The 20,804-nt window shown below is 28.7% G+C and overlaps 2 protein-coding genes across 2 annotated transcripts; one reads left to right on the forward strand and one right to left on the reverse strand.

The window, feature by feature from the left end:
- Positions 1-10,654: 10,654 nt before the first annotated feature.
- Positions 10,655-14,042, reverse strand: LOC129971865 (adult-specific rigid cuticular protein 15.7-like). Its single transcript, XM_056085842.1, has 3 exons — positions 14,031-14,042; positions 12,425-12,526; positions 10,655-11,128 (listed from the first exon to the last, which is right to left on the reverse strand). Exons 1-3 carry the CDS (start codon positions 14,040-14,042, stop codon positions 10,655-10,657), a joined length of 588 nt encoding a protein of 195 aa, XP_055941817.1.
- A 3,543-nt stretch (positions 14,043-17,585) lies between these two features.
- Positions 17,586-19,668, forward strand: LOC129972759 (uncharacterized). The gene is made up of 2 exons (XM_056087010.1): positions 17,586-17,697; positions 18,539-19,668. The coding sequence occupies exons 1-2, from the start codon at positions 17,641-17,643 to the stop codon at positions 19,544-19,546; spliced, it is 1,065 nt and encodes a 354-aa protein (XP_055942985.1). The 5' UTR covers positions 17,586-17,640; the 3' UTR covers positions 19,547-19,668.
- The last annotated feature ends 1,136 nt before the right edge of the window (positions 19,669-20,804 follow it).

Genomic DNA, 20,804 nt, shown 5'->3' on the forward strand with positions numbered 1-20,804 from the left:
AATAAAATGTAAGTTTTATTTAACAGTCTGAAATGTGTAATTATTAAATTCCCACATGATATCAAAAACACATTAGAATGATATGATATTTTTATGTGTAAGCAGTTGTTGTTAAAATTTGTTTAAGTGAGTTTAATTTTTTAAACAGTCAAGATTTATACTTCACTTATATCTATTTTCTTGCTTTATTTGATTTACTACCGCTATAATTTATTACTATATTTTAAACATTATTATTTGATATTTCATGCATGATTTAGCAACAAATTTCAAAAATAGAAATTGATAAAAGTCAAGACACTTTTTAAAAATCCTCTAAAATCCAAATTAACGAAGATCTTACCTTAAAATTCTCAAAGACTTTTTCTTTTAATTCGAAAGCGTTTGCTTGCTTGTATTCGTATCATTATTTCTTGTCTGTTCTTTATTTTTTTTGTTACAAATTAACATTACTGATAAAAAGTAAAAGGACAACAATTTAAAATTTCTATAATATGGTTTTTATGCAGATCGTCTTCTTGTGCGCTGCTCTTGTAGCTGCCAACGCCTCCCTCCTCGCTGCCCATCTCCTCAGCACCGGAATCAGTGCTGAAACCAGACAGCAAGATGTAAGTATCTAAGCAATTTATATATCCGAAATTTTCTTCCACTGGTTGTTGTGCGGTGGTCCGGAGAAAGTTGGGTGCCAACTCAATTGCAATCTTCGACATCTGACCGCGATCTATTACGAGGTCCCTCTCAAAATTGCCCTAGTGTTTCTTTAAAATGAGATATTAACATAACTAAACTAAACTAAAGAAAACAATGTAAATGCAAATCTCTTCATTAATGCTCCATCTCATTGTAAATTAATTAAATCAGGATATAACACAGATAGTAAATGGACAAAGCAAATTATTTAATTCAAGAAATTAATCATGTGTCTTTCTTATTACCGTCAACGGACCTTCATAATTTTTTCTTGCTATTTCTCGATACCATTACCGATTTTCATCTAAAGTAGATATGAGACATTTTATACTTTGGTAGGACTATATTTTAAAACTTACTTTTTATGCTCCCTTTTCTCTCAGGTTTTGAGTAATTAGGTTTATTGATATGACATCAGAGATGGAACAAAGAGAATTCTCCATCAAAATTCAACCATTAAATTATTGTCTTGAAATTTTATTCATCCGTGCTCTATCAATAAAATTTGTTGAAATGCGCTATTAGAGATCCTATTAATTTGCTTAATTTCGGATAAATATTATACTCATCGCGAAACAATACTTTTTCAGCATGATTCTTAGTGCATGCATAATTCTTAGTACTAATGCATTATTTTAGTACTAATATGTATGATTATGCATTATGTACTTTTTATGCATAATTCTTAGTACTAATGCATTATTTTAGTACTAATATGTATGATTATGCATTATGTACTTTTTATGCATGATTCTTAGTACTAATGCATTATTTTAGTACTAATATGTATGATTATGCATTATGTACTTTTTATGCATGATTCTTAGTACTAATGCATTATTTTAGTACTAATATGTATGATTATGCATTATGTACTTTTTATGCATGATTCTTAGTACTAATGCATTATTTTAGTACTAATATGTATGATTATGCATTATGTACTTTTTATGCATGATTCTTAGTACTAATGCATTATTTTAGTACTAATATGTATGATTATGCATTATGTACTTTTTATGCATGATTCTTAGTACTAATGCATTATTTTAGTACTAATATGTATGATTATGCATTATGTACTTTTTATGCATGATTCTTAGTACTAATGCATTATTTTAGTACTAATATGTATGATTATGCATTATGTACTTTTTATGCATGATTCTTAGTACTAATGCATTATTTTAGTACTAATATGTATGATTATGCATTATGTACTTTTTATGCATGATTCTTAGTACTAATGCATTATTTTAGTACTAATATGTATGATTATGCATTATGTACTTTTTATGCATGATTCTTGTTATTAAATTTAAGATTGCGTTAAGCAAGTAATATTCGAAATCATAACCGAACATCAATAAACTGATAATTATTTCTTTCTTAAAGTTCACAATCATGTAATAAAATTGACATTTTAAAAAATATGCACCAACTATAAAGAATATTCAATTTTTGTTGAAGGTTCTATAACTTATTGAACATACGTAATCGTTCATTTTGAGATTTAAAATATCATTTTCTAATGCTGATTATTTTTCAGGCCTTTGGTAACTATGCTTATGGCTATAACATCAGAGATGGAGCAACCGGTTCCGTGAACGCCAAAGCTGAAGTAGGAAAGGCTGCTGCCTTCTCCGCTCCTTTGGCCTATGCTGCTCCTGCTATTGCTGCTCCTTTGGCCTACACCGCTGCCGCTGTCGCCGCTCCTGCCATTGCTGCTCCACTTGCATACGGAAGTATTGTCGGACGTGCCAGTGTTCTTGGTCTTGGATATGGTGCTGGACTCGGACACGGAGGAGTTTACGGACTCAGATATGGAGCAGGAATCTTGGGTGCTGGATTCGGAAAGGCTCTTATTTAAGAATCTTTCTGATTAATTTAAAAAGAATGCAATGATTCAATTTCAGATTTGACGTTCTATTTATTTTAGTAATTGTAACAAATGTAAAATAAATTAAATTTCTTTCAAAAAGCTTTGTCGTCCTTTACATTTTTTCTGTTTTCATTGAAACATTTTTAGAACTTGGTTAAAAGTTTTTTTATACAGGATTTTTATACATAATTGCCTAACTTTTTAATAGACAGTTATTTTTTCGTTCTATGAAGTCTCTCTAATCGGCTTATTTTATAACAATAGTGTAACCAAACACTGATAATAAAAATATAAACAAACATTGAATATCTCTGTTTAAATGTTTAAAGAATTTCTTACTTTTATTAATCCATAATATCGGAAGTAATATAAGTAAGAAATGAAAATCATAAATCAGCCAAATGTCATGAGATATGTCTGACTGATACGTAATCTGTACCCATTTTCTTCAATAACTGCTCTGCAACTTTTAGCTATTCGGTAATTTACGACTGAATCCATTTATTTCCGTTTGAGTTAACTAATATTATATCACAGTGATGAAAAAATATGATAATGATACACTATATGATAACAAACGAATTTAATGAACTTGATGAACGACTGGGCCGTTTTACATCGACGAACGCTTTTTCATAACTGAATACAGAGTTTTAATCTCGGAAATCAGATGGCTTCGTATTGGCTGTTGAGTGATGACGCGAGCGCCGCCAGGATGACGCTCCGGACACCGCATACATGAGTACAGTAAATTACAAATATTCATTCTCGGTATTCCATCTACATTGCATCCAAACTCATATGCAAATACTCAGCACCATGCGCATTATTCTGATAATTCTCGATTGATAACAATAAAGTTCTATTAAGTATTCTGAAGTTAGCGAATAGTTTACACATACCAACATTATTACACTTTTTAAATTAATTAATGCACAATCTTGCTAATAGACAGTAGGTAATAAAGAAGTAGGTTACAAGGACGTGTAGAATATTCCTTAGTAAAATTCTAGTAAAAATTTAAATTTTAAATAAATTTTATAATTCACCGTTAAGAATAGTTTATAAAAGTTAGCCGCCTTTGGCGACCAGTTTATTCTTCCAGTTGATTAATTTTGCGACTGTTAAATGATTAATATGAGTTTTTTTTTCTGTTTCATTTTGTTATTTGATACGATTGAAAAACATGAATTTAATTGAATCAATCTAAATATTAAATTGTGAAAATGTGTATTCTATGAAATAAAAGCGGAAGCGATAATCTGCTTCAATGTCAGAGTCCAAAGAGAAGCAATTTTTTTTATCATAATTTTAACAGTGACAAAAGCACACAATCGCGTGATTTGATAGACATGTTTTGAATTTTAAAACAGCGTTACAAAATTGTGTATCATAATAAAGATCAAAGAAGCCATTAAAAGCGAAGAAAAAAATTGTACGGAAAAGTAAAACTGATATCATTATTATTATTATTACTTTTTTTTTTGAGTTTTAAGGCAATAAAAAAAAATTTTGTGAGTTAATAGTTTTTGAAAATATTAAAATCAATTTTCATAAGCAAGACATAAAGATTGCCCATCTGGCGTTGGTTAAGCGCCATTTTCGCACACGAATAAACTTTATTGTTGACACTTATTTCTATCATCTTGATTTCTTTTACATTCTGTTTCTTCTGACTGAATTTAGTTTTAAGTGATATAATATCGAGGTTGGTGAGTGATCACCAACCCCGATATTTTCCTCGAATTATGCATGTCAATGCCTAAATATTGATTCAGTTTCTCGTTGCCACCAACGTACCAGTTTTGGTACATTGCCAACATACCATTTGGCAGATTCTCGCTCGGTTTCTCTTCTCGCTTTCTCTTCATCTGATATCGATGAATATCCCATTACTATTTAAAAAGACAATGTAGAATTAACACATGTATTGCTTAAGTAGCTAGTCATGAAACTAGCTTAAATAGCTAGTCATGAAACGAAAAATTTCCATGATTTGAAAAAGATAAGCAAACTAGAAAGTATCCATCAGAGTTGTCACAAACGGTGCGTCTAAATGAAGAATTAACAATTTATATTGTTTTAAACTCATTTGCTGTTAATATGGTGTTAATTAAGACTTTACTTTTCCTCTTTAGTCACCATTTCGCAGTCATGGGCAATGTAAATACTTACTACGATGTAATAATAATTTTCCTCAAATATTTCAAACAATACTGGCACAACAAACCTCAAATGCCATGACTCTGGTGACTCGTTATCTATCAATTACAAAGCGAATAAAAAGCAGTTTTTTCATTTAAAAAATTATATAATAGGTAAATAATTGTTCATTATTTTCTTATAAATAATTATGCAAAATAATTATTTCAGAAATTACGCTTTGAAACTTTAATTGCATATTTTATTATATATTGTTATGTTTCATGTGATGTAAAGTTATTAATTATGAAGGCAATTTTATGCCTTTGAAATAAGATGTAACAAATTTCATAGGTATTTTCTCTGAAAAGTATTGGATTTTTTTTCCTTCTTTTTCCTTTTTTTTTTTTTTTTTTACATTGTTGGGAAGAGGGCAATGAACTTTTAAATTTTCAATCCATGCCATTGTCAGATTGTTAAGACGGCCTTAGTTTAACTTTCGACTCCCCAACCTTCTATGTAACATAATTATATTTGACCCTATTTAGACCTGCGAGGGACAAATGTGCAATGAAATGCGAAAGTGCAATGTTTCAGGAAAGAAGTTGATGTGTTAACCTCAGGACCTTCCAGAAGTAAAGTAGTTCCATCTTCCCCAATAAATACATAAATTGTTTTTTTTAGTTGCTGTTGTTTGCTAATTAAAACACATCTTTTTTTGGTTTCGTATTTTATTGAATTTTTTTTAACAAAAGAAACCACGGATTATTCATATTCAGCAGTTTATAGCCCAAAAAAGTTTTAAAAAAACACACGAAGTGAATCATTATCAAATATTAATATAGTATATTTATTTCTATTAAAGTATATTTATTATATAGTATATTTTATATAGTATAATTGGTATATGGGAGAAAGGCACTCTAGCAAAAAGGAGGCATGATAGTAATATATTTATAAAGTACATAATAAATTAAGAATAGTAAATTTTGAAATTTATGTAAAAGGATTTTTAAAATTAACAGAAATATAATAAATGTAACAAGTACAAAAAACATAGCATATATCAAATATTTACAAATAAAAATGAAAATCTGTGAAACATAAAGGATTTTACAAGAATTTTCTCAGTATGAAAAGGAATAAATTAAAATTACTAAATATTGGCATAAAAATCAATACGGCATAAATGTCAAACATAAATTATTTACAGCTCAGAAATTAGGTAAATAAAAGTGGGTCCAAAAAAAATTGAGCAAGTTAAGCATAAAATTGCAAAAATATACAAGGTGTCTACTCTTATCATGCTCCGATAGCTAATTTCTGAACAATTAGAAATAAAAATATGAGACTAGTCGGAAAAATGTTTGAAATGACGGGAGCATATACATATTATATTTTATGCTGTTTGAGTTAGTAAATACATTTCTCAAAAAGTTATAAAATCTACCATTTTATACGATCCCCTGGTTCTATCAGTTATATATGGTAAAAAATTGTTGACATTCTAAAATATGATAATTTTATGATTAAAATTGATTAAATTTTAGTTGCTTAATATAAATATCAGCTATATATAGATTATTTTGTGGAACAATTTGAAAGAATAGTACAACGAAGCATAATTTCAAATTTCCTTTAAAATCTCACTCGAGACCCAGAAATAATTTGTAAAATTCTTTTAAATTATTTGTAAAATTCGTCTAAATTATTTGTAAAATTCGTCTTTTCAATTCTTCGTAAATTGGTCAGTTTTAGATTAAAAAAAAGGATAAAAGTTTTTTTTTTTTTTTTACATAAAATGTTACAGTTTTAAAATATTGTGCTAAAAAAGATTTATAGGATCAGGGGTTCTTATAAAAAATTAGATTTCGTAATTTTTTTAAGAAATACATTTCTTTACTCAAACAACATAAATTATAATATTTTCTGACAATTAAAGCATTTTTTAAAAGAATTATATATATATATATAGGAATTAAATTCGAATAAAAACTAAATTAAATGAATAATAATAAATAAAGAAAAATTCTAAACTATTATGAAATTTCGGAATTTAATTTGAAAAATACGAATACAAAAATGAATGTAATTAATATGCGATTTTTAATTAATAACAATAATTTTAATAATATTTAAAGTGACTAATAATAACTTTCTGAAGCACATTTCTTAATCTTTTAAGTATAAATTTAAAAAAAAAGCATTTTAGAATATAAATTTATCATCGATTAAATAAATGGAAAAAAAATGTCAATTATACCATTTTTATAAAATTCTTGTAAACATATTTTATAATCTAGAATAACTAACCATTCATTTTTGTTTTCATTGGTTTCATTGCATTAGTGTATTCGAAGCAGGTAATAACCTCAATTCAAATCAAGTCTCAGTTTAAAAAAAATCCTATGAGCAGTTCTTAATTGTAGATAAAAAAAATATAAAAGCAATAAAAGGAAACTCGCTTTCATAAAAACAGATTAAGTGATTAATCAATCCCCTGAAGAAAGCTTTGATATCTTACTACAATGAAACATAAATACGAAGATAATTATCACCAAAGCGATAACATCTCTTGTTATTTCACAGCAAATTCATATCAGTCTTCTCAAGGTCATGCCTACATGATTTGACTAAATGGTCATTACACGAGAGTGATTATTTTGAGCGAGTAATTCGTGAACGTAATACAGGAAACCAGTTTTCTTTTACCGTTCGACGTAAGTAGGTTGTTCACATCGTTTTGAAAAGCGAAAGTAATATTTTGAATGAAACGGAAAGTGCTTTTTTTTTTCATTTTTTGCTAGAATATGCTAATTCTGAGTTGTTGATCTCTTTGATATACAACGTAAAGATTGTGTTTATTTTTTACCCTTTAGTTGTAAAAATTAGGTCATATGATAAGGATAAAAGGAAAAAAAGTGGTAATAAACAGAAAGTTTTATAGAAAAGCCGTGTTTTGTTTTCTTCTTGTTTCAATAATATTTTATGATGAAATTTCTTAAAATGTTTTCTTTAATACTTTAAACGTTTCTTTAAAATGTTTCTTAAATGTTAAAGTACGTGTTTTTATTCAGGATAAATATTTTTAAAAAATGATTTTTAAAAGAATACTTATATTTTTACATATAATTGGTTGCAAAAGCAACAATGAAATACAAATAAAAAAAAAGTTAAAAGTCATATGTTTTTGGAAAGATTTGTTTAAAAGAGGTATAATGTCAAAATCATCTAATTTAGAAATTTGTGAAATAATATATTCAAAATCTTGCAAATAAGAAATGTATTATCTGGTTCATAAACCAAGAAATATAGATTGTATTTTTATTCAGTATTAAAGATTTGGATACGTCTAGTAAATAGCATGAAAGTTTCACTTTTTTCGCTTTGTAAAACATTATGACAATTGTAAAATCCTTATAATTAAATTCTTTAATTCAAGAACATCAGAATATACTGAAAAAACGTTTTATCAAATTTGGACCAAAAATATGCATAAGATTTTAGTTTATCTTTATCAAGATTTTAAAAAATATATTACAAAAATTTAGAATATGAGAAAATAAGGTTTAAAAAGGTAAAATAGCATTGAAACGTGTAATACAAAAAATCAGTGTAGTTTCTCAAAACATGTGAACTTAGAAATAAAATTCAAACCACTTTTATAAAAACAAAATTAATTAATTAAAGTTCAGAAATTCAGTGTATAGAAGGGGAAAAAATCACATATGTTCCTCAAAAAATAAACTTTTTAAATAGTAACGAATCGATTTTCTAAGATGTAAACTGGAATTAACTGGAGTTGAAACACAATATCCGGGTTACTGGCTGAACCAATAGAATATTGAATTAAATGGTATAAAGAATAGTGAATCGGTTAATTATTTAAATAGATACTTTTTCGTTGGCCGGGTGCACATGTCGCCAATTCTGAACCAAACGCGAATTAGGTGTAAGAAATTTAGGCGGAATTCTACCTTATTTGGCGATTTTTCGCTTGCGTTTCGCTAACGAATTGTGAGCTAAACGCGAATTTGGTGTAAGTAATTTGGCGGAATTCTACATTATTTGGCGATTTTTCGCTTGCACCCGGCTAACGGAAAAGTACCTTAACCCTTTCTAGGGCCGTGGGAAGTATGCTTCCTCCCAAATTTATCAAGCTTTGTATGAAATTCTGTAGGTTGGCATCAGTTCTGACAAATTTTTTTAGTAAGTCAGAAATTTAGATGCTTCAGTTCTTTACCTCAGACAAAATGATGTGTCTTGATTTGTTACTTAATTATTAATTAATCAAATTAATTAATGAATCAAATTAAATTTATCTAAAAAGCTAAATGAATCCCTTTTCTTATTGTAATTTCGAGCCTAAAAATATTTTAACATAATATGACTAGAAAAAAATGGCCCTTTAAAGGGTTAAATAAATACTGTAAAAGGACAAGAGGAGAGCAATAAAAGGAAGAAATCATCTGTTTTGCAATATTGACTTTCTTGCCATTAATATTTGTTCTCTAGTTTCCCCGGTATGCTTTTCTTCTGGCTATTTTAATGGAACCCATCAGTAACGGATTAAGATACTTTGCGACCCTTGGCCATTTACATTATGATGTCCCTTTTTTAATGCGATGGTCAATTTAACTTTAGATTTCAGCACATTTTAAAGTTATTAATTATTTATTTTAAGTTAACGTTTTTTTTATTTTATTAACTTTGTGAAAAGTATTTGTTTTTAATTATTATTTTTCCAGAGAAGCCGATATCCATGTTTGAATATATTTTATAACGGATTTATAAATATTTTAATAACTATAAGGACCAATTATACTACTTAAAGAATTAACAATATCCTAATGTTTTTATCATTCATATAATCTGTATCTTTACAACTAAATTTGTCAACAAAGAAAATAAAGTTTTTTAATCGACTTCCTTAATGCCACCTCCCAACCTAGCAGCCCTAGGCAGCTGCTAGAGTGGAAATACGCGAAAGGAACTATTTCCATTATATAACTCATATACAAAAGCTTTTTTCTATATAATATTTTCCTGTGATATGTATGACAGTGCGCAAATAAGTAAATATCATAGTTAAGAACATATATTTCAGTGTGAATGTTAAAGGATATGTTATAAGAAAAGCTTTTGTAAATATGAACTTTTTATTAAATTTTATTGATCGTCAAGAATATCAACAGATTCCGCATTCCAAAAGAGATACTTTGTCAGATTTCGACCATAATTGGACGCGTTTCGAAAAATTTAATGCAAAAAAAAAGGATTTTAAATTTCAAGTTTTTTAATATATAATTGTGTTACTGTACACATGAAAAAAACATACAGTTATCCAAATACATGTGTTCTGCATAAGACAATGTTGAAAATAATATTGTAAAAGGTAGCATTAAAGATTCAACAAAGAAAAGTAAGCATGACTGCTTCTATTTATGTAATTAATGATCAGAATGAGATTTTAAGGAAAAATCTTCAATAATAAGACATAAGTTTTTCTCGAATCATGAGAAACCATAAGAAGTTTACTTTAAATTATGTTATTCTATATCAATCATGTTATTTCTATTATCGATTCTATATGAATATCAAATTTTTCTACATTATTTTGATTTTTTTTATCATTTTTCTTTGTTAACCATCAATATTCTTTAGAATCAAAAATATTCTTTAATATTTAATATTTTTTAAATTAAATAATTAGTATAAATGATGCTGTAATAAAAAGCTCTGCTACGTTAATGTTATTGTGAAAATAATTCGTCAGAATTATTTTTTTGCATAAATGATGAATTCATCAAGGAATAATGAATAATACACAAATAAATTTTATTATAATTTCATTTATTATAATTTTTTTGTACATAACGTCATAATTTGACAATAAATTAGCTATCACATATTCATAAGTTTGACTAAATCTCTAAAATTTTAATAAATCACTGCTTTCTCGATTCCAAGACCCAAATTATTTTCAATAATAGCTCCATATCCCAGACCAGTTTCATGACTGAGGACATCACCGTAAGCTAGAGGAGCAGAAATAGCCAATGGAGCGATAACATGTCCGATGGCGGCAGGGGCAACAGCATCCAATGGAGCAGTAATATGTCCGATGAGAGAAGGTGAAGTTGGTGCTATGTGATTAACCACGGGTGCGGCATAAGGACTATCGATTAGGGAGGCTGCCGAGGCGCTGGCAGCTGTTCCAGGCTCGTTGGTCTTGACGACAGCTCGGAATCCGTGTCCGTCAGCAACATAATCAACTCGTCGGGCTCGTCCGTCAATGTCGGCAATGGTGTAGGATCCCTTCTTGTTTCCGTGGGCATCTCCTACTTCGGATCGAGAGTTGGAGACACCGAGTCCGTCCTTGATGTCATAACCGAAAACGTAGTTTCCGTATGTCTAAAATAAAAGAAATATTCGACATTATGGAAGTATTCATTTTTTAGCATCGTAGTATTTTCCTAATTTTTAAAATATATCCTTAAAAATTCAATTCAAAATGATTTTTAAAAACCAACTATCACTTTTATGGTTTGTCTTCTCAAATTTTGAGTGCCACTTCAAATGGGACTGAATACATAATTATTGAGGGCATGAAAGTTTTTACACCTTTTACTTTCAGATCTTTCATAATTTAGAAACGAAAGCAGATTTTAAAACAGGAGCACCACGTCTCAATAATATATTCTATATAGTTAATTATTTTTAACTTGGCATTCGTTTAGTTATATATCATTTTCATTGGTAATGTCTCTTTTTCTTAAAAAAATTATCTAAATCTGGGATAGCATTAATTTTTTTCTGTAGGAAACGGGGTCACAAAACATATTTCCTCCTATACAGAGATAGTTAGAAAATAAATTTAAGAATCATGATTTGATACATTAACTATGCACATTCATGATAAATAATAAATTAACTAGTATAAATAAAAACAAATTTTCTGAATTTCATAGGCCAAAACTGCATTCAAATAATATATATTATGATAAGCCAGAATAGGATTGTAAATCATTTAACATGAAAAAAAAAATTAGCAAAATCCTGCATCACCTTTAAATATCCTATGATGATATTCATCACTATTTTATATGACTAATAATAATAATATTTCATCAAACGTCGGCGTCCTGGCATAGGGGTAGTGCATCTTCCCCGTGATCTGGGCGCCCCAAATTCGAATCCCTGCTCGGGCATGGTTATTCTTCATCTGTGTTCTATCCGTGAGGTGTGTTAATGCCCCCCCCCTGTAAAAAAGGGGTTGTGCAAGCGAATGTGTGAGTTTCATCTTCATATGAGCTAGAAGTCAGACTTTTGCCCTCGGGTGCACAGTGGTCTTTACCCTCAGAAGCTACTGATCCCCCTTTCCGTGGTAACGTGGACACGACGTCATCATCATTTCAGCAAACAGTCAACGTCAGTTATTACTGACAATAAGAATTTAGTGAAATTAATTTAGTGTGTGAAGATATAATTACCATTTCGATTTATTTAGTTTTTAAAAAAATGTAGTTATTTGCTTAGCTGTTTGAAATAATATTAAACTTAAAGTTACAAAGCCAATATTTTCTATATTAACAATTAAACATTTTATCATTATCTTACAGACCAAATAAAAAGTACCCATGTTTGTTACTAGAGCAAAAACTGCGTTTTTCTAAATGGTGTTACTGAAGTTGGAAATGTCATACTTACATCTTGATGCCTAGAACTGGTACTGACTCCAGTATTGATAAGATGTGTATTAAGGATGACTGAAGCCTGAACGGCTGCGACAGCAGCGCAAAGGAGAAGTGCCTGGAAAAAAGAAACATATTCTTATATAATTAGTTAAATGCATTGATTATAAAATAAAAAATTCCCTTTATTTCGCTTTGTTAATTTTTTTAATCTGTTAATCATTTCTGATATTTTTTTTATTTAATATTATTTGCAATAATAAAAAAAAAGAATCATTGTAGTTATTCAAAATTTCCATATTTCTTTCTAGCTCTCTATCGAAAAGGCATTAAATTCAGATATGTCTTTTTTTCTGCAGTTAGAAGGTCATTTTTTTCTGTAGTTATAAAAAGGACTCAAAGTGTAAATGCTTATTAACAATGATATAATTTCATTTGAATTTACAAACAATAAGATGTGAAATTTTAGTGCTTCCAACTTGCAGATTTCTAAAGTATCGTGTTCATAAATGAATGAAAAGAGTATATTTTTCATTGCTAGGTTTTAAAACTATAAAATATTTTCAGCAATATATGAAAGGAATCTTCCGATAATTTGATAATAAATCCTGTCATTATTTACTAAACAAGACCTACAATTTACGAATATGATAGTTTTTATCTTAAAGATATTGCCAAACAATTATTTTAAAATGCAGAAAAGAACTTATACGACTAATTAATATTTTAATTAACACAATATAATAATATTTACAAAATTTTTCCCCTATAGATGGTCTTCAGAAATATGAATTATTTTTTGGCCTACGATTGGATATTTAAATTCATGGTTTTATTTAATCGTTTCATTAAATCTAAAAAAAAAGTATTTGATGTATTTAACGATTCTACATGCTTAATAAAGTTCTTGATTAAATTTTTAAGTTGATTTTTCAAAATTAATTCCGAAAAATAATTTTTGATGTAACAATGATAGGTTCAATTCATCAGTACAGGCACAAACGTATGAAAATAATTTACAGGAACAAAAAATACAATAAATGTATATTATAGTAAATGTTATAACATAATAAGAATTTTTTTTAAATTTTATTTTAATGTGATTTCACAATCTTTTCAATTTAAGAGCAAAACACATTTAAACGAAAATAATTTAATTTCATCTCGATAGTTATTAGAGAGCACAAAATATTCCATGTGTTATCGTGAATTATTTGTGCTTAAAAACAATAATCAGGAAATTTAAAAATCAATTTAATCCTTATATATTTCTTTAGAATTTCTATATTATATTTTAACGGTGAAATATTTATATTTGAAATAAAAACGCAGCTTAACACATTTCAAACAGCATGTTATTATTTAATCTTACCTAAATATTATAAATAATTTTATGAATCAAACCAAAAACCAACTTTGTCCTTTTTTTTATTTAATTAAAATTTCAAAATTCTTAAAATTTTAATCAAAATTTTCAATAAAATAAATCTGTTTCCTCAAAAAAAATTTAAGAGAATAATAAGGACTTTACTAAATTATGAATTTAAAAAGGATGTTTCTTCTAACTGCAAAAACAATAATATTTTTTTTAAAAAAAACCTAAAAAGTGAAAGTCAACTTACCTTAGCGATCATTTTGAGAATAAGATATGATTGAAGAGATCAGTATCTTTTCTGTTTTATACTCGTGTTTCAAACTGCTAGAAAATTACATCATTATGTCCTTCCAATATTCCTTCCCATGGGTCACTAATTAAAAAAAACCTGATAGCAATCTGAAACTGAAGTATTCAATACGACATTGAGGCAAGCTTTTACTCTCATCCAAAACCTATCCTTGAAATTCAATACCAGCATTATCGTTCTATATTACTTCCGCCTTTTAATTACCGTGATTTTTTTTTATTTCACTTTCTCGTATACGATATATCCTAAGAGAAATCATTTTCATCGTAAAAGAATTTGACCTTGGAAATTAGATGAATATCCAAATTTCATAGTTCTTGAATCGGTGAGAGACATTTTAGGAATTACGTCTGTCAATTTAGGTCTGCCTGTGTACTCGATAATTTGAAAAAAAATACGAAATTCGGATGTATGAAATTTGATATGTCAATTAAATTCTAAAATTTTGCATCTAATTTTTTTTTATTTGAAAATTCTATATTTATTTTTTAATTCTAAATTTAAAAACTCTTATTCATTCTATATATATTTCTACTCCATTCGCGTAAACACGATAACTCGAAATATAAATGAACAAGATAGATGAAATTTAGTGAATGATTTTATTTTTAGATCCGTGTCTAGTTTAGTTTAGTTAAGTCATATTAAACTAAACTAAATATATCATATACGAGACGTCCGTTTAAAACATCCCGTTTCAAAGCAACGCTAGGGCTATTTGGAGACAGACCTCGTAATTCTGAACAGCTGTCAGATGACGAGGACGATACCTGAGCTGGTACTCCTCTCCAAACTTCTACACCACACCAGCAGGAGATAGACCAGTGTCAAATTTTGAACTAAACCAGTCCAAAGAAGAACTGTCTGTCAGTTTGTTTATTCATTTGTCTATAAATCTTTTAATTATAGCTAAATAAATTCAATATATTGTCTAAACAACAAAATTATAGATCCGTTACAGTCAAAGGATAAATCAAGAAGGAAAGGTTCAAAATATATGCGATGAAGGACGTTTGGCTCGGACGTTTAACGGGAACCTAACCCTCTAACAAGACGGTTCTTCGGTGGAATCGGGCCTCGAACCTAAAACCCTCTGGTTCCGAAGCCGAGACCAGACCACTGCGGCCCTCGTTATTTTTTCTCTTTTTTTTTAATATATTTCAAAATTCGGTATTATACGGGCGCCCGCGAATACTCCGGTCTACGCCGGAAACTCCGATCGCATTCCTAGATGTCTCGCTAAGTACTCCCATAGCGGCATAAGTAAATATGTTAACGGTTACATTATTCCGACGTTCCTTACCTTTTCTCTTGAACACCCCTTGTATGTTCATTCATTATACTCTCACTTCTCTGCAAAGAAACAAAGGATAGCGAGAGAGAGAATTTCACGATAGGATGAGAGAAAAACCTAGAGAAAAAGATTTTATATGCATCATTAACTTAAGATAGATTCCATATTAAGAACACATATTTTAATTAGTAAATGTATACATTTTTAACCTTCTATTTCATTATTGTAATAATCCTATTTCAATGACAAGTATTTTAATTTTTACCATTTCTGTTATCTGTGTTTCTAATTTCAAGAAATAAATAATTCAATTTTATACTTGTTGCTACATCCAGCATTTCTCAAGATTGAAATACATTCATGTTTAATATTTTTACTATAAAAATGGTTTTATTTATAAAATACCATAAAGTACAAAATTTTTTTGTCTAAAATGTGTTTTAATTAAAATGAAAACATCATTTGCGCCAGACTTCCATTAAAACCTCTAATAGCAATTTTCTGTATAATTTATTAATATATGCTACATACATCGAATTTTATTCGAATACACTGAAATATTAAAAAAAAACTCTAATTAATGTTTTGAGATAGTTAATTAAATAGATATTTCTTCATTACTAAAATAAAACTAACCTATTTTTGTTACTGATAAAGATAGTTATACTCTGCTTTTAAATTTTTCTTTTGGTGTTCCTTTGGAATTTTGCTAATTTATTCAGTCAGCAGTTCTTCAAAGATACAATATTACGAAATTAGACAACAAAAGAAACTGTAACATATTGGTTATAAAATTAATTTTGGAAAGCTTTAAGTATAAAAAAAATAATGTTAAATATATGTCACTGAAAAGCTATTTTTATTAACTTGATTTATTTTAATATGGTGTAAAAATAGATTTTGTAAAATATTTTTAGAAAAATATCACGGGAAGACAAATTTAATTGTAATTAACTGAAATTATAATTATCGCTTTCTCTTCGAAAATATAATAACGATATTTTTCTACTTTCTAAGACCACTTCTATGAAAGTTTTTCGAGATTGGATGAAAATATAGATTTGTATAAGGAATAAGAAATTTTATCGAGCGTGTTTTTCATTTATTCATAATTTTTCAATTCTTTTAAATCTAAAAAAAAATGTTACCAAAAAAATTTTTAACTAAATTTGAAGTATAAAAAATGCTAATAAATAGGAATAGAATATTCGAAGGCTCCCATTTCCTGACAACAGATTATTTTTAAATATCTTTATTTCAAAATTTTTGCATCCATTCAATTATTTATTAAAATTTTAAAAATTAATTGAGGGAAATTTTTGCATAAAAATGAAATGAAATGAAAAAATTTAGAAATGATAAAAATTGGAATTTTAAGCTGGAACAAAAAAAACTTATTCAAAGTCATTGCTGAAAAATTGAAAAGTTTGAAACATTTTCTTATTAACTAAATAATCAATTAATTGTGGTTTATCTCTGAAAGTTTTCTTTCTTTTCTTTTAAATAAGAGTGCAAAATGTAGATGAATTTGAGTTTTTTGAAGGAGATACGGCACATACATACAAAATCATAATGACTTTGATTTATCTTATCTTCTTACTTAAAATAAGGATCTTCCTGGATGAAACTTTATTCTTTGTCTTTTTGCTTGCAGAATGATTTGTGGCTATTTTAAGCAAGCGACATATTGTTACTTAAGAATCCGAATGACTCGTATATTCTATTCTGTTTTTGAGTCAGTTGTTCAATACAAGTAAGATAATAATGCAGATAAATATTATAAAAGTTTTTTTTAAGTTTATGTTTAAGGAACATTTTGAGAAATAAAACGAGAAATTTCGTATTGCATAGTTCCTAAATAATTGCATAACAAAAATGTTTGTGAAACTTTCATATTGTACCATGAAGCAAAAGTGGTAAAGGACGTATGACGTTCAACGCAAAGGACGTAGTTCTTAATTAGATGTGATATGCATCATAAATGAATTAATTAGCCTTCTAAACAGCCTAGGGTGGAGTAATCAATAAGTCTGATAGAAACAAAACCAGTTGGAATAGAAAGCGATATCGGACAAATGCGGCATTATGTCCAGTTTCCAATGTCATTTCGCCAATGGATAAAGGAATCTCCAATCAATGACTTACAAAAAATATTTTTAATTTGTTGACAACAAAATGGCTTTGTATCTCAAAATTTGTAAAGGCCTGCGTCTTTTCACCTTGAAATTTATATAAAAACCTAAGCGCGCAGAAATGAAAGCATTCGCACATCCAGTTGCAAACAACCAACTACTGAAAATGTTCGCTAAGGTAAGCATATAATTTTTGTTGTTTTATGAGAAATGTTTTTGAACGTGAATTAATTAATTAAAAAGTATCATTTAGTTTGTGGTAATGAACAATTAATAATCAGCTTTCAAAATAATGAAATACTAATTTGAATTGTGGTAATTTAAATAAACTATAAAGACTTTAATGGCAGTAGAAAAGAAATATTTGCTCACAATGACAAAAGTCAATTGATTTATATTTAGATTTTCAAATAAAATTGTATATAACATTTAGATTTTTTCAAAAAAAGCATAAATTATAATTTTATTTAATTGTGTCGGAATTCTTGTTCAAGATTTCGAAATTTCAGTCGGATTTTGAAAAAGAATTATCATTATTTATACTGGATTGGAATTTGAAATATTCATTAGAAGTACAAAAAAAAAAACCCCTTCAAATAAGGTTTATAAAATGTTTAGCATTAATATATGTGTGGAGGGAAGGTAATTTTGGTGTATCATATATAAATATATTATACACAAAAGTTTATTCGTAGCATAGTCAAATAATATGAAGAAAAGCAGAACTCTATACATAAAAAGAAATTTTGCTACAAATCTGAAGATTTCAATTCAAAGAATATCTTGTTCAAAATTCTTCCGATTTTAAAACAAGCAAATACTCAAAGATCATGGGAATCATTTAGAATAATAAGTATTCTTGGAAAAGCATAACTAATGTTAATACATTATAAAATTTGGAAACTATAGAAAAGTTTTAAAAAATAGAAAAAAATTATCATTTATAAAAAACAATCACTCTTTTTGTTACTCATTAAATTAATAAAGTTTTTAATGATAATGAATAAATTTTAATTTAGGTCCTTGTCCTCTGTGCTGCTTTAGCAGCAGTCCATGCTTCTTTCATCGCTCCTGTTGGATATGGTGCTCCAGTTCTTTCTGCTGGTCCCTTAGGAATCGGAAAAAGTTTGATCGCTACTCCCGCAGTGGCAACAGTATCGTCTCAGAAAGCAGTCATCAACCATGTAGAACCTGCCGCCCGCGTTGCCGCTGCTCCAGCTCATATTGGAGTTGCCAGTCATGGAATCCTCTCTAATGGATTTGTTGGTAGACATGCAATTGCTGCTGCTCCTTTGGCTGTTGGTGCAGGAATTTATGGCGCTCCCATCGCTCTTGGAGTTGGAAACCTCGGTCTCGGACATGGGTCCGTTGTGTCATCCCAGAAATCCGTCATCAACCATGTAGCTCCAGCTGCGCCCGTTGCTGTTGCAGCTGCTCCTATCGCTCTTGCTGCTCATAGAATCCATGGAAGTGGCCTCCTTGCCAACGGAATCGTAGGTGGACATGGAATTGCTGCTGCTCATCTTGCCACTGGTCATGGCCTCCTCGGTGCTCCCGTCGCTCTCGGTCTTGGAAACACTGTATCATCTCAGAAATCCGTTATCAACCATGTAGCTCCAGCTGCTCCTGTCGCTTTTGCTAGTAATGGAATCTATGGAAAGGGCCTTATTGCCAATGGAATCGTAGGTGGACATGGAATTGCTGCTGCTCCTCTTGTCGCTGGTCATGGCCTTCTTGGTGCTCCCTTCGCTCTCGGTCATGGAACCGCAGTATCATCTCAGAAATCAGTCATCAGCCATGTAGCCCCTGCAGCTCGTGTCGCCGTTGCTGCATCCCCTCTTGCTCTAGGTCACACTGGATTCCTCAGCAATGGACTCATTGGTGGACATGGAATTGTTGGCAACAGTCATGTCGCTGGAGCTCCCCTTGGATTTGCCGGGCATGGAATTTCTGCTTTTCCCTTGTCCATTGGTAGTGGCATCCACGGGACTCCAGTTGCACTTGGCTATGGAAAAGCCATCTTGTGAATACTAGTCACCAAAATTAATAATCAATGAAATTGAAATGTCATTTGTTTTTTATCCTGAACATTTATCATTGTTTTGAATATGTCTTGTGACTCAACTATTTATTGTGAATCTTATCTTAAAAGTGGGCTTGTGTAACTTTTTTATTGCTTAAAGAAAAAGTGCTTTAAAGCTCACGTTATCAAATAAGAAAGCACAATTCATTTAAAAAAAATCAATATTTGTATTGAATTTTTAATGAGAATCATATTCGTTGTTTTAATGTTCATGCATCTCATTTTATCTGTTACAAAAAATAAATGAAAATTTCTTTACATACTTGTTTATCAGTTTTTTTTTCTGGCTTTCTTTATTTTTAGTTTTTTTGCTATATAATGTTAATAAAAGAAGCATTCGAAATACCTTTACAAAAATTTAACAAATGAAATATGCAAACATAATATTAGAAAAAAATAAAAATATATTATTAACTTGCATGAAACGATTTAAATAATCGTAGCTGAATTTAATATTAAATGAAATGAAGATTTATTTTTTTTATAATTATCTCTATTTTCCATAGACTAAATTGTATTTCAAGAAATACCTTTTTTATTTGCAAATAAATATAATGTTATCGTAATGGTCATTCATAATATTTTATTTAAATATATAAAATCCAAACTGATTAACTAGAATTGTTATTTGCTCATTTAAATTAATACAAACGCATTGTTTTTCTATGAAAGCAAAAAAAAAATTGGAAATAGTTTTTTTTAAAGAAAAATTATTAAATCTGGTGCAAGAAGAATTCTCCCGCTTGTTCTTTCCATGGACTTCTAAAACCAAATATTTTTACTGATTTTAATTTACTTTCTATATAGACCGCTTTTAACTAACAAAGCTCAAATAATATATTTTTTAATAATATAATAAATTGCAGAATTGTTTAACACAAATTAAATACTAGAATACAAAATTTGCCTATATTAACTTGAGTTTCAATCAACCAACTGAAAAGCAAACTGGACCACATTTATTTAAGAATTTGAAGAAAAAAATTAAAATATTCAAGAATAACATTCTGAAATGTAATGGATATTTGATTTAATTTCAAAAATCGGATTTCAACAACTTCTACAGTGCGCGAAAAAAGTATAAGGACAACGTGTAATTGCGTGAAAATATGCTTTATTTCCATTTCACCTAAATGAACTTTTTATATTTCTTACTTCTGCAGCATAATTTTGTGATAACAGTTAATCAGTTAACAGTTAAC

Source organism: Argiope bruennichi, chromosome 6 (genome assembly GCF_947563725.1).
Source record: "Argiope bruennichi chromosome 6, qqArgBrue1.1, whole genome shotgun sequence".
Lineage (NCBI taxonomy): Eukaryota > Metazoa > Arthropoda > Arachnida > Araneae > Araneidae > Argiope > Argiope bruennichi.

Excerpts from the sequence above, each read along its gene's own strand:
- LOC129971865 (XM_056085842.1), bottom strand. Across the intron at positions 11,129-12,424 it reads CCAGTTCTAGGCATCAAGAT|ACATACGGAAACTACGTTTT; the intron begins GTAAGTATGACA and ends CTTTTATTTTAG.
- LOC129972759 (XM_056087010.1), top strand. The coding sequence starts at position 17,641 with ATGAAAGCATTCGCACATCCAGTTGCAAACAACCAACTACTGAAAATG. Across the intron at positions 17,698-18,538 it reads TACTGAAAATGTTCGCTAAG|GTCCTTGTCCTCTGTGCTGC; the intron begins GTAAGCATATAA and ends ATTTTAATTTAG.